At 29.3% G+C, this 14,398-nt stretch overlaps 1 protein-coding gene across 5 annotated transcripts in view; it reads left to right on the forward strand.

The window, feature by feature from the left end:
• Nucleotides 1-14,398, forward strand: part of LOC126746287 (5-hydroxytryptamine receptor-like) — a 278,830-nt gene that overhangs the window by 220,598 nt on the left and 43,834 nt on the right. For all 5 annotated transcript variants that reach the window (XM_050454459.1, XM_050454458.1, XM_050454457.1 and 2 more), the window contains exon 5: nucleotides 4,125-4,258. In XM_050454459.1, coding sequence (XP_050310416.1) covers nucleotides 4,125-4,258 — 134 coding nt within the window. The remainder of the gene's footprint in view (nucleotides 1-4,124; nucleotides 4,259-14,398) is intronic.

Genomic DNA, 14,398 nt, shown 5'->3' on the forward strand with positions numbered 1-14,398 from the left:
ATTAAGAACCTTATGAGCGAACGATTAAAAACCCAATAATCGTGCATATTAATAAAGAAACGTCCGTCGCATCCAATAAAGTTATGCACAATTCCCGTAATAATTGGATAAACGGGCCTAAATAAAGCGGTCCATAACCATAAAATATCTGTTATTCCATACAATTTGTATGCCAGACCGGTTAAGCGATATCCGTTAAATTAAACCCCTTCTACCATTAAAGTAAAAACCAATAAAATCCGTTAGGGTGGAAATTTTTAAAATTTCACCCCGACGGATTTATTCCTTTCCTCTCCAGTAAAGACGTAAGAAGTGAGTGAGTAAGAGAGAGGTTCTGGAAAAACTGAGATATGGCTTCAACTGACCTGAACTACCAGGAGAAAAAATAGGAAATCAGTCCCAGGTAGTTAAAGGAATTTATCATTCATTCCAGGCAGTTGTAAATAAAAGTAAGGGTGAACTGCTTTAACTGACTGAAAGAAAAATATCCCTTAATTGTCTGGAAAATTTAAAAAAAGGTTCGAACTGCCTGGAAATATTGAGAAATGCCTTCAAATTTAAATCACTTTAAGGCAGCTAGAAATTTAATTTTGACTACCTGGAAGTGACAAATACACTCAAATGCCTGAATAAAAAATGGAAAATGGCTTCAATTATCTGAAAAATATGAGAAATTAATTCTAAGTGACTGCCTAAAAATTAAATAATTGCTTAAAAAAAAATAAAAAATACCTTTAACTGACTAGAAGAAAGAAGTGGGAATTAAGTTTCAGGCAACCCTTAAAATAGCAATTTCTTAAAAGATACTTTAATTTTTATATGCCTGAATATTCCAGATAGTTAAAGAAAAATTCGTTTTACTGCCTGAAAAAATTAGAAAATTACTTCCAGGCAGTTGAACTCTAATTTCAGAAAATGTTTCAGCATTTTTTCATCAGAGAGAAATTGCCTGAAAAAATTTAGAAATTTCTATAATTCTCCAACAAAACTGCGTTCAAAAAAAAATGAAAAATTCCTTAAATTAGCAGCTAAATAAATTGCCTGAAAAGAAAAAATTTCGGACAACAGCTTGACAAAAAAAATATAAAATACCTTTAAGTGCCTAGAAGAAAGAAGTGGGAATTAAGTTTCAGGCAACCCTTATAATAGCAATTTCTTAAAAGATACTTTAAGTTTTATATGCCTGAATATTCCAGATAGTTAGAGCAAAATTCGTTTTACTGCCTGAAAAAATTAGAAAATTACTTCCAGGCAGTTGAACTCTAATTTTAACTACCTAGAAAAGAAAAAGAAGATTTCTTCGATTTCTTAGGAAAAATGCTTTTTACTACCTGGATAAATTGACTCTTAGGGCAAATTCTATTTCTCTTACCTGACATTAAAACAAATTACGCGATGCCTAAAAAAACTGCCTTCAATTACCTGGAAGTAATGAGAAATGCCTTCAAGTGCCTGGACTAAAAGAAAAATCATTTTCGAGCACTTAAAAATCTAATTGTGACTGCCTGGAAGTAAAAAAAAACATCAGACATCTAGAAAAAAAAAAGGAAAATTGACGTCATTTCCCTTTTTCTCCTGGGAAAAAATTTAAAAATCACTTCAAGACAAGTGTGACTTGAATTTTGACTGCTTAGAAAAATTTGGAAATTTCTTCAATTACCTCGAAAAAAATTCCTTCAAAAAAAATTGAGAAATTCCATTAATTAAAAAAAAATGTGTTCAAAAAAAAATTGAAAAATTCCTTAAAATAGCTGGTAAAAAAAATTGCCTGGATAAAATAACTTCCAGATAGTTCCATTTAAATTTAAAAGTTTTACTCATTAAAAAAAACACTTTTTTGTAATTAATGATCCAATTAGGGATCAATAAGTTTAATCCCATTTTAAAATTTTGGAAACTTTTATGTGCGAGACCTCAGACAAACCATAGATACAGACAATGCCCGTTAAAAGATAAATTATCACAGTGAAATAATAGCCAATAACTAAATAATGAATGAAAACCCAACAATATTATAAAACATTAAAAAAAATTAGTTCAGATGCCTGGAAAAATTGAAAAGTGCCTTCATCTTTTAGGAAGAAGTGAGTACTGCCTGGACTAAAAAAAAATCACTTCCAGGCAGTTAAAAATCTAATTTGGACTACCTGGATGTAAAAAGAAAATACATTAGATGCCTGGAAAAAAAGAGAAATGGCTTCAACTGCCTGGAAGAAATGTGAAATTACTTTCAGGTAATTGAAGAATTATTTGTTAAGTAATAAATGATTCAATTAGACGCTTATCGCTTAAGAATTCTTACCGAAAAAAATCGAGGAATTCTTCCAACTACCTAGAGAATAAAAGAAATATTTCTACTGCCTGAAGTAACAGAGAAATGACTTCAATGTCTTGGAAAAAATTAGTACCCTCAGTATGAGAGGTGAATCACAAACGGTTAAAAAATTCAATTTCAACCGCTTGAACTTAAGATGCCTAGAAAACAAACAAAACCGTGAAGAAACTAAAAATGAACCCAAATTTACTCAAAAAATATCAATAATTAAGAACCTTATGAGCGAAAAATTAAAATCTAATAATCGCGCATTTTAATAAAGAAATGTCCGTCGTATCCAATAAAGTTATGCACAATTCCCGTAATAATGTTTAAATTGTAATTGCCTCAGAAAAATATATTTTTTTGAGGCAGTGTAATTAATTTTTGTATTAATTTATAAATTTAAACAGTGATCTTAAATCTGATGCAAATACGATTAAAAAAAAAAACACCAACGGCTTAAATAAAATTAAAATAAAATATACTGCTTAAGAAAAATCAATTTTCTCAAGTCACCTTTTTAGAGAAAAGATCTAAACTGCCTTAGAGAAAAATAGGTAAATTACACTGCTTAAAAAAATATTTTTTTATAAATTCACCTGTTTTACACATAAGACCTCAACTGTCTCAGATAAAGATAAATTACACTGCCCTAAAAAAACTCAACCAAACCTCTCAGAAAGTTGACATACATTTTTTTAAAGAGTAACTTTTTTTAGGAGTATAGTCTGAACTTCCTTAAAGAAATAAACGGGAATTATTATTAAAAGCACCGTTTTTTACGAAAAAACCTCAACTACCTAAAAGAAAAAAATGAAAATTACACTGCTCAAAAAAAATTTACCTAAAAAAAAAATGTAATTTAAAACCACTTTTAACGTAATTTTTTTTAATATACTGCTCAAAGAAACTCACTCATCTCAAGAAAGCATATATAATAATAAAAAATGAGTTACACTGCCCAAAAAAAAAATTCCTAATTCTCAGGAAAATACGATTTTTTATACAAACATTTTTTTTAATGCCTGTTTAGAATACAAATAAAATACACTGCCCAAAAAAACAAAAAATAGATGACATTGCCCCAAAAAATAATATTTTTCTTAACTCCGAGGCAAATACGAGTGTTTACAAATGTGAAAATGCAATTGAATAAAAATCAAATACACTGCTTACAAAAAATCTTAAAAAGTCACATGTTTTACAGATAAGACCTCAACTGCCTTAAAAAAATAAATATGACTCACACTGCTTCAGTAATTTTCTTAAGTAGTGTGAAAATTTCACTTTTTTTTAAAAATGTGCTTAATTGCTTGGACGCCTTAAAAAATTCAATTTTAACTACCTGAACTTGAGATACCTAGAAAAAACAAAAACAAAACCGTGAAGAAACTAAAAACGAACCCAAATACCCCTTTAATCAAATTTACTCAAAAAATATCAATAATTAAGAACCTTATGAGCGAACAATTAAAAATCTAATAATCGCGCATATTAATAAAGAAACGTCCGTCGCATCCAATAAAGTTATGCACGATTCCCCGTAATAATTGGATAAACGGGCCTAAATAAAGCGGGCCATAACCGTAAAATATCTGTTATTCCATACAATTTGTATGCCAGACCGGTTAGGCGATATCCGTTAAATTAAACCCCTTCTACCATTAAAGTAAAAACCAATAAAATCCGTTAGGGTGGAAATTTTAAAAATTTCACCCCGACGGATTTATTCCTTTCCTTTCCCGTAAGAAGACGTGAGAAGTGAGTTTCGACCCTCTTTTACTGAAATTAGTTATTCTTTTCGCAGGAAACGTATTTGTCATCGCTGCCATAGTGTTGGAAAGAAACCTGCAGAACGTCGCCAACTACTTAATTGTTTCCCTCGCTATGGCGGATTTGATGGTGGCCTGTTTGGTGATGCCTTTGGGTGCGGTCTATGTTGTAAGTATTGTAAGATCATGTATGTAGTTTTATGTAATGTAAGTTTAATGTAAATTAAAAAATATTAAAAAAGAAAAAATTGTTGTAGCAACTAGATATTTTTAAAGAGCAAAGATGCTTTTAATTTTAATTTAATTAATTTAAAATACCTGCTTTTTTTTTTAAATACCTTTTTTTTCGAGATTTTGGAGGCGTGCTTTCGAGACGAGAGTTTCTCATTCTTTTAGGTAGTTACCATTGAATCATCAACTGCCTGGATGTAATTTGTCATTTTTTCCAGGCAGTTAATTCTTCATTCTTTTTAGACATTAAAAATTTTATTTTCTAACGAAAATGATTTTTTTTATTTTTCCCAGAATTTTTGCAACTTTTTCACCCTTTTTGCTTGAAAATCGTGTCTTCTAGGCAGTTGAAAAGATTTCTTATAAATAAATTAAAAATTATTTTATCCAGCCTGGAATAATTTTTTTGTTTCTTTCAGGCAGTTTACTGATTTTTCATTTTTTTTCCATGCATTCACATTTAAAATTTCAATTGCCTGTATGTGATTTTTCATTTTTTCAAGGCAATTGAGGAATTTTTTTACAGACTCCTGAACGAAATTTTTTATTTATTCCAGGCAGTTGAACGAATTTTAATTTTTTTCCAGACACTCAGAATTCAAATTTTAACTGACTGGATGTACTTTTTCATAATTCCAAGCAGTTGAGAGAATTCTTTCAGACCCATCAAACTACATCTTTAACTACCTGAACGTCATTTCCTATTGTTTCTAGACAGTTGAAGGAAGTTTCAATTTTTCTTCCATGCATTCAAAATTTCAATTGCCTGTACGTAATTTTTGATTTCTTCCAGACAGTTGCAGTTGATTTTTTATTTTTTTCTGATATAATTCCTAAATATGTTTTCAACTGCCTGGAATTAATTTTTTATTTCTTTCAAGCAGTTGACTGAATGTTTTTCCTTTTTTTTTCATGCATTCAAAATTTCAATTGCCTGTACGTGATTTTCATTTTTTCAAGGCAATTGAGCATTTTTTTTCAGGCTCATTAAATTTAATCTTCAATTACCTAAACGAAAGTTTTTATTTATTCCAGGCAGTTGAACAAATTTTAATTTTTTTCCAGGCACTCAGAATTCAAATTTCAGCTGCCTGGATGTACTTTTTCATTTTTCCAACCAGTTGAGAGAATTCTTTCAGACCCATTAAACTACATCTTTTTTTCCAGGCAGTCAAAATTGAAATTTCAATTACCTGGACATAATTTCTCATTTTTTGCTGGCAGTTGAACTAAATGACTTTTCTGATCTTTCAAATTAGATTTTCAACTGCCTGAACATAATTTTTGATTTTTTCCAGGCAGTTGATTTTTTATTTTTTTCTGATATAATTCTTAAATATGTTTTCAACTGCCTAAAATTCATTTCTTCATTTCTTTCAGGCAGTTGAATGATTTTTCATTTCCATGCATTCAAAATTTCAATTGATTGTACGTGATTTTTCATTTTTTCCAGGCAATTGAGGGAATTTTTTTCAGGCTCATAAAACTAAATCTTCAACTGCCTGAACGTCATTTCCTATTTTTTCCAGGCAGTTAAGAGAATTTTTAATTTTTTTCCAGGCACTCAGAATTCAAATTTCAACTGCCTGGACGTACTTTTTCATTTTTCCAAGCAGTTAAGAGAATTCTTTCATACCCATCAAACTATATCTTTAACTACCTGAATGTCGTTTTCTATTTTTTCTAAACAGTTAAAGGAATTTTAAATTTTTTTCCAGGCAGTCAAAATTGAAATTTTAACAACCTGGACATAATTTCTCATGTTTTCCAGGCAGTTAAGGTACATATTTTTTGACCCCTTAGATTGAATTCATTTCATTCATTTCAGTCATTTCATTCATTTCATTCATTTCATTCATTTCATTCATTTCATTCATTTCATTCATTTCATTCATTTCATTCATTTCATTCATTTCATTCATTTCATTCATTTCATTCATTTCATTCATTTCAAGCTGAATTTTCAACTACTTTGCCGTGATTTTCTATTTTTTTCAGGCAATTGAGAGAATCTTTTATTTTTTTCCAGGCAGTTGAGAAAATTGTTTTCAGGCATTTAAAATTGCACCTTCAACTGCCTGGATGAAATTTCTTTTTTCTTTAGGAAACTGTAGGAATTTTTAATTATTTTCCAGGCAATCAAAACTCAATTTTACAGTGCCTGAACGTAGTTATTTTTTTTTTCTAGACAGTTAAGAGAATTTGCTTCAGGCCCATAAAAGTAAATCTTCAACTGCCTGTACTAGATTTGTTATTTTTTTTAGGCAGACAAAATTAATGTGTCAACTATCTGTGCGGAATTGCGGAGGTTTAAAATGCATGTAATTTTTTATTTTTTCCAGGCAGTTCAACTAATTTTCTCCAGATAAGACTAAATCATCAACTGCCTGGACGAGATTTCTCATTTTTCCAGAAAACTGCAGGCATTTCTCTTTTGTTTTTCAGGCAGTTAAAACTAAATCTCCAACTACCTGGGAGTAATTTATTATATATTCCAGGCAGTTGAAGGAATTTATTTTTTTTCCAGACAAGGAAAATTAAAAAATTCAACTGTTTAAGTATGAATTCTCATTTCTTATAGGCGCTTAAGAGATCTTTTTTCCAGGCATTCTAAACTTAATTTACAACTGCCTGGACGAGATTTCTCATTTCTTCAGGCATTTCTCATCTTTTTCCAGACAGAAAAAAAGATATACACAACACAAATAACTAATTTATAATAAAAATAATTTTTTTTTATTTTATTAAGAATAACGATCTCTTTTGAATTTTTTGGCCATTTATTTGAATATAATTAAAACTACATCTGCAACTAACATTTTTAGTCATAACTTGAAAACTAAACATAATATTTTCATAATTCTTTTAGGACAATGTAGTGGCGTTCCTGAAGATGGATTTGAGAATAAAACGTGATTATAAGTCCATGATTTCGATTTTTTTTAGGAAATTTTCTTAAATTCTACACATTTTTTCTCATTTCTTAATTTTTACAGGCAGTTGATTTTTCATTTTCTTCAAACATTTCAAAATTAATTTTCAATGAAAATTAAGAAATTGGATTTTTAATTGCTTAGAAGTGACTTTTTATTTTTTACAACTTTTCAACCCTTTTTACCTGAATGTCGTGTCTTCCAGGCAGTTGAAAATAATTTTTAATTTTTTTCAGATGTTATTCTTAAATATGTTTTCAACTGCCTAAAATTCATTTCTTCATTTCTTTCAGGCAGTTGACTGAATTTTCCCTTTTTATTTCATGCATTCAAAATTTCAAATGCCTGTACGTGATTTTTCATTTTTTTAAGGCAATTGAGCAATTTTTTTCATGCTAATTAAATTAAACCTTCAACTACCTGAACGAAATTTTTTATTTATTCCAGGCAGTTGAGAGAAATTTAATTTTTTTCAGGCACTCAGAATTCAAATTTCAACTGCCTGGATGTACTTTTTCATTATTCCAAGCAGTTGAGAGAATTCTTTCAGACTCATTAAATTACATCATTTTTTTCCAGGCAGTCAAAATTGAAATTTCAATGACCTGAACATAATTTCTCTTTTTTTCTAGGCAGTTGAACTAAATGACTTTTCTGATCTTTCAAATTAGATTTTCAACTGCCTGAACATAATTTTTTATTTTTTCCAGGCAGTTGATTTTTTATTTTTTTCTGATATAATTCTTAAATATGTTTTCAACTGCCTAAAATTCATTTCTTTCAGGCAGTTGAATGATTTTTCATTTCCATGCATTTAAAATTTCAATTGATTGTACGTGATTTTTGATTTTTTCCAGGCAATTGAGGGAATTTTTTTCAGGCTCATAAAACTAAATCTTCAACTGCCTGAACGTCATTTCCTATTTTTTTCCAGGCAGTTGAGAGAATTTTTAATTTTTTTCCAGGCACTCAGAATTCAAATTTCAACTGCCTGGACGTACTTTTTCATTATTCCAAGCAGTTGAGAGAATTCTTTCATACCGATCAAACTACATCTTTAACTACCCGAATGTCGTTTTCTATTTTTTCTAGACCGTTAAAGGAATTTTATTTATTTTTTCCAGGCAGTCAAAATTGAAATTTCAACTACCTGGACATAATTTCTCATTTTTTTCAGGCAGTTGAGGTACATGTTTTCTGTAATTTTTAATTTTTCCAGGTAGCTAAGAGAATTTTTTTATTTCATTCATTTCATTCATTTCATTCATTTCATTCATTTCATTCATTTCATTCATTTCATTCATTTCATTCATTTCATTCATTTCATTCATTTCATTCATTTCATTCATTTCATTCATTTCATTCATTTCATTCATTTCATTCATTTCAAGTTGAATTTTCAACTGCCTGGACGAGATTTTCCTTTTGTTCAGGCAGCTAAAGGTCAAATTTAAAATGCTCTTATTATCCAAGATACAAAAATCTCATGGACAAAGCTTCACATAAACTAAAATGGAAATAAGTCTTATAAATTTTTTTTAAATTAGTGAGTAGTAGAAAAAATAGTTAAAAAAAGTCTAAAAAAAAGCAGTTGAAGGAATATTTATTTTTTTCCAGGAAGTTGAGAGAATTGCTTTTATGCCTTTTGTGATTTGTTATTTATTCCAGACAGTTGAAAAATGTATTATTTTTTCCAGGCAGTCAAACTTAAAATTTCTTAATTTTTCTAGGCAGTTGAGAGAAATGTTTTCAGGCATTTAAAATTGAATCTTCAACTGCCTGGGCGACATTTATTTATTTTTTAGGAAACTGCAGTAATTTTAATTTTTTTTCCAGGCAATCAAAACCCAAATTTGTACTGCCTGAACGTAGTTTTAAATTTTTTTCTAAACAGTTGAGAGAATTTGCTTCAGATCCATAAAAGTAAATCTTCAACTGCCTGGACTAGATTTGTTATTTTTTTCGGGCAGTCAAAATTAAACCGTCAACTGTTTGTAATTTTTTATTTTTTCCAGGCAGTTGAAAGAATTTTCTCTAGAAATACATATAAGAGTGATCATCAACTGCCTGGACGAAATTTCTCATTTTTCCAGACAACTGCAGGCATTTCTCTTTTGTTTTTCAGGCAGTTAAAACTGAATCTCCAACTACCTGGGAGTAATTTATTATATATTCCAGGCAGTTGAAGGAATTTATTTTTTTTCCAGACAAGAAAAATTAAAAAATTCGATTGTTTAAGTATGATTTCCTATTTTTTATAGACGGTTAAGAGATCTTTTTTCCAGGCATGCAAAACTTAATTTTCTATTGTCTGGACGATATTTCTCATTTTTCCAGACAACTTCAGGCATTTCTCTTTTGTTTTTCAGGCAGTTAAAACTGAATCTCCAACTACCAGAGAGTAATTTATTATTTATTCCGGGCAGTTAAAGGAACTTAATTTTTTTCCAAACAAGAAAAATTAAAATTTTAACTGTTTAAGTATGATTTTCCATTTTTTATAGACGCCTAAGAGATTTCTTTTAGGCATTCAAAACTTAATTTACAACTGCCTGGACGAGATTTCTCATTTCTTCAGGCATTTCTCATCTTTTTCCAGACAGAAACTGGAAACTTTTTTAGTAGAATTCCTGAGGATGAACATATCGTAAGAATATTGGAAAATCAGTGTTCAATAAATTTCAGTTAGCACTTATTTATGAATAAGAAATTTTCGGGAAAAACCGAATTTTATTTTAAAACTATTTAGCAGGAACGTGAATTTCCATTCCTAACTCTGCCTCAAACATTTTACGAGGTTTAAAAACAAGTTTAACAAAAATGTTCGATTAAGAGCGAAATCATATTGGTTTAACCAGAAAGTACAACTTTTTCGTCCATTTAAACTTTCATCCGTATTTTTATATTTAGTTTGCCAATAAAAAAACTTTTACGAGTTAAATAAATTTTGAAACGATGGATTTTTCTATATTTAAACTCCCATTTTCCCGAATGTTCTTTTTACAAAAAAAATTTAAAAAAACTCGTAACATTAAACCCATTTATCCTTTGGATCAGTTCCAAGTTATTATTATTATTATTTCGACTCCGGGTATTATATAAGATAAACAAAACCTTAATTGCTTTTTCTAATGTGGCGGGTCGGCTAACATCCGGAGTCACTATTTTCACGTTTTAGCTTAATTGTCGGATAAAGAAATTGCCACAAAGAGAAACCGGGAAATTACCCACTAATGCATAATTTAAACGGGTACGTTTGTTGACTATTAAACGGATTAAAATTACCGAAGCGCCTTATATAAATTAAATGGGTAATAACAACACCCGTCTATTTTTTGCGTATGACTTGATTTGTTCGGTTTAATTTCGAACGTTAATCCGTTTATGTAAATCACCGACGAACGTTTGCATTGCTAAATATTTCAAATAAACCGGGATAAACGATCCCCCCGAAATGATACATCGGGATTAATATTAAGTAGAATTCGTACGATTTATGGGTATAATTTGGAACGATTTAGGGATCGACGGGTATTATTGACTTATTTCAAACGTTTTTTATGCATTATTTAATTGGATGAGAAGAGTTATGAGAGGTTTTTTATTAAATGTTTAGTCTTTTTTGTTGATTAATTAATTGGACGCCTATTTTTAAGTTAATTTAATTTCTCAGCTACTCCAGTTCCTTTTAAAGACCCTGCATCATCAGCAGAAGCATTAAGTCAAGAAACTTGAAAAGTTCAAGGCAATATAGAGATCTGCATATGGTTTATTACGAAAATAATCGAAAGGATTGGTTGACAATGAAATCCTTAACGTACTCCTACTTTTCTAACTTATTGGCTCTATCGGAGGCCTGTAAAAAGTCCAAATATAGAGTCAACCTGTCTATCTTCCTTCATTGTTGAATTTTAAAGTATAAAAGCATTTATGGGCCTTTAATAGTATCTGTAGTAACTGCCTGGAAAAAAATTAAAAAATCACGTCCAAGTAGTTGAAGATTCAATTTTCTGGAATTAATAAAACATTACGTCCAGACAGTTGAAGATTCATCACTACGGACAGATTGCACATAGTGTCCGTTTTTTTATTTAGTTAAATATTTCAAGAGAAACAGTATTGTTAAGGAATATTGTAATTTTCTCTTTTTATTTTTAATTAATAAATAAAAAAATCATTCTCACCTGTTACATAAGTATGCAACTACGAAGTTATTGATTTGTTGCGCCATTTAAAGAAATTGGATTATTGCTATTTAGATATTGACTTTTTTTATTTATGTATTTTAAATGATGTAATGATTTATTTGAACTCAATATGTTGATGAGTTTTGTCTTAATTTGTTACCTCACAGTACATTTAAATTATCATTTACAATACGGTTTTAGTTGCCTGGAAATAGTGAAAAATTACGTCCAGGCAGTTGAAGATCTAGTTACTTTAGAAGAGCCTGAAAGTTATTTTATCCACTGCCTGGAAAATACGGACAATCGCTTTATTTTCTTTTGATTTCTTTGATTTATTGCAGGCACTCGAAATATTTGTTCATATTTTACAAGCTCCTGTGAAAATGTTGTTCAATTTTTTCAGGCAGTTCAATACATTAATTAAAATTACAATAATTGCTCTCATGAATTTAAAGTGGTTTGTTCAAGTTTCTGGAATAATTTTTAACTTTTTCCATGCAATTAGGGTCACCTTTTCCACATAGTTGAAAAGGTTTTTGCAATTTGTAGTTAAAATTTCAATTGGAAATGCCTTAAAAATTCTTTCAAATGCCCGGAAAAAAATTTAAAATTTCTTCAACTGCCTGGAAAAAATTTAAAAAATTATTCCAGGAACTTGAATCTCAATAAAAGCGACAATTACAGCCTAGAAAATGGAAAAAAATTTTCCCAGTAGCCCTAGAAGAAATAGTAAACTACTGGATTGGAAAAAAAAATTCTTGAGAAAACTGGAAAAAAAAATCCCTTTAACTGTCTGGAAGAAACAAGGCATCATTTCCAGGCAGTTAAAGATTCACTTTTAAATACCTGAAAACAATTATTTCAACTGTTTGAAAAAAATTGAAAAAACTATTCCAGGAACTTGCAACACATTAAAAATTATATTGACTATCTGTAAAATTGGTAAAAAATCATCTCAACTGCCTGGAAAAAATTTAAATTCTTTCGACTGTCTGAAATAAATAACACGTCACGTCCAGGCAGTTGAGGATTTATTTTTAAGTACCTGAAAACAATTCTCTCAACTGCCTGGAGAAAAATGAAAAATTTCCTCAACTGCCTGGAAAAAATGTAAAAAACTTGACGCACAATAAAAGCAATATTGACTATTTGGGAAATTGGTAAAAAATCACCTAAACTGTCGGAAAAAATTAAAAATTTCTTAAACTGCCTAGAACGAACAAAACGTTACATCCAGATAAATAATGTTTCACTTTTAAATACCTGAAAACAAGTCTTTCAATTAATTAGGAAAAATTAGGAAATTCTTAAACTGCCTGGAAAAAATTTAAAAATTATTCCAGGAAATTAAATCTTAATAAAAGCAATAATTATAGCCTAAAAAAAGGGAAAAAATAATCCCAGTTACCTAAAAAAAATAAAGAAACTAGTCCAGGAACTTGCAACATATTAAAAATTATATTGATTATCTAAAAAATTGGTAAAAAATTATCTCAACTGCCTGGAAAAAAAAGAAAAATTTCTTCAACTGCCTGGAAAAAATTTGAAAAATATTCCAGGAACTTGAATCTCAATAAAAGCGACAATTATAACCTACAAAATGAGAATACATATTCTCAGTTGCTTAGAAAAAATAAAGAAACTTGTCCAGGAACTTGGAACACATTAAAAATTATATTGACTATCTGGAAAATTGGTAAAACATTACCTCAACTGCCTGGAAAAAATTTAAAAATTATTTCAGGAATTTGAATCTCAATAAAAGCGACAATTATAACCTACAAAATGAGAATAAATAATCTCAGTTGCTTAGAAAAAAATAAAGAAACTAGTCCAGGAACTTGCATTACATTAAAAATTATATCGACTATTTGGAAAATTGGTAAAAAATTACCTCAACTGCCTGGAAAAAAATTAAAAATTTCTTCAACTGCCTGGAAAAAATTTAAAAATTATTTCAGGAATTTGAATCTCAATAAAAGCGACAATTATAACCTACAAAATGAGAATAAATAATCCCAGTTTCTTAAAAAAAATAGAGAAACTAGTCCAGGAACTTGCAACACATTAAAAATTATATTGACTATCTGGAAAATTGGTAAAAAAATTATGTCAACTGCCTGGAAAAAAATCAAAAATTTCTTCAACTGCCTGGAAAAAAATTTAAAAATTATTCCAGGAACTTGAATCTCAATAAAAGCGACGCGACAATTATAACCTACAAAATGAGAATAAATAATCCCCGTTGCTTAAAAAAAAATAAAGAAACTTGTCCAGGAACTTGCAACACATTAAAAATTATATTGACTATCTGGAAAATTGGTAAAAAATTATCTCAACTGCCTGGAAAAAAATCAAAAATTTCTTCAACTGCCTGGAAAAAATTTAAAAAATATTCCAGGAACTTGAATCTCAATAAAAGCGACGCGACAATTATAACTACAAAACGAGAAAAAATAATCCCAGTTGCCTAGAAGAAATAGAGAAGCTAGTCCAGGAACTTGCAACACATTAAAAATTATATTGACTATCTGGAAAATTGGTAAAAAATTATCTCAACTGCCTGGAAAAAAAAAGAAAATTTTCTTCAACTGTCTGAAAGAAACAAGACGTCACTTCCAGGCAGTTGAATATTCACTTTTAAATACCTGAAAATTATTTCAACTCTTTGAAAAAAAATTGAAAAAACTATTCCAAGAACTAGCAACACATTAAAAACGATATTGATTGTCAGGATTTAAAAAAATTGCCTCAACTGTCTGGAAAAAATTGAAAAACTATTCCAGGAACTTAAACCACATTAAAAACGACATGGACTTTAAATTTAAAAAAAAAAATCCGCAATTGCCTGGAAAAAAACAAAAATAACGTCCAAGCAGTTGAAATTTTTGTTTTGATTGCCTGAAAAAAATTAAAAATTAATTTAAATTGATTGAATACGTATACTCGTGTATTTCA

This window comes from Anthonomus grandis, chromosome 17, assembly GCF_022605725.1.
Source record: "Anthonomus grandis grandis chromosome 17, icAntGran1.3, whole genome shotgun sequence".
Lineage (NCBI taxonomy): Eukaryota > Metazoa > Arthropoda > Insecta > Coleoptera > Curculionidae > Anthonomus > Anthonomus grandis.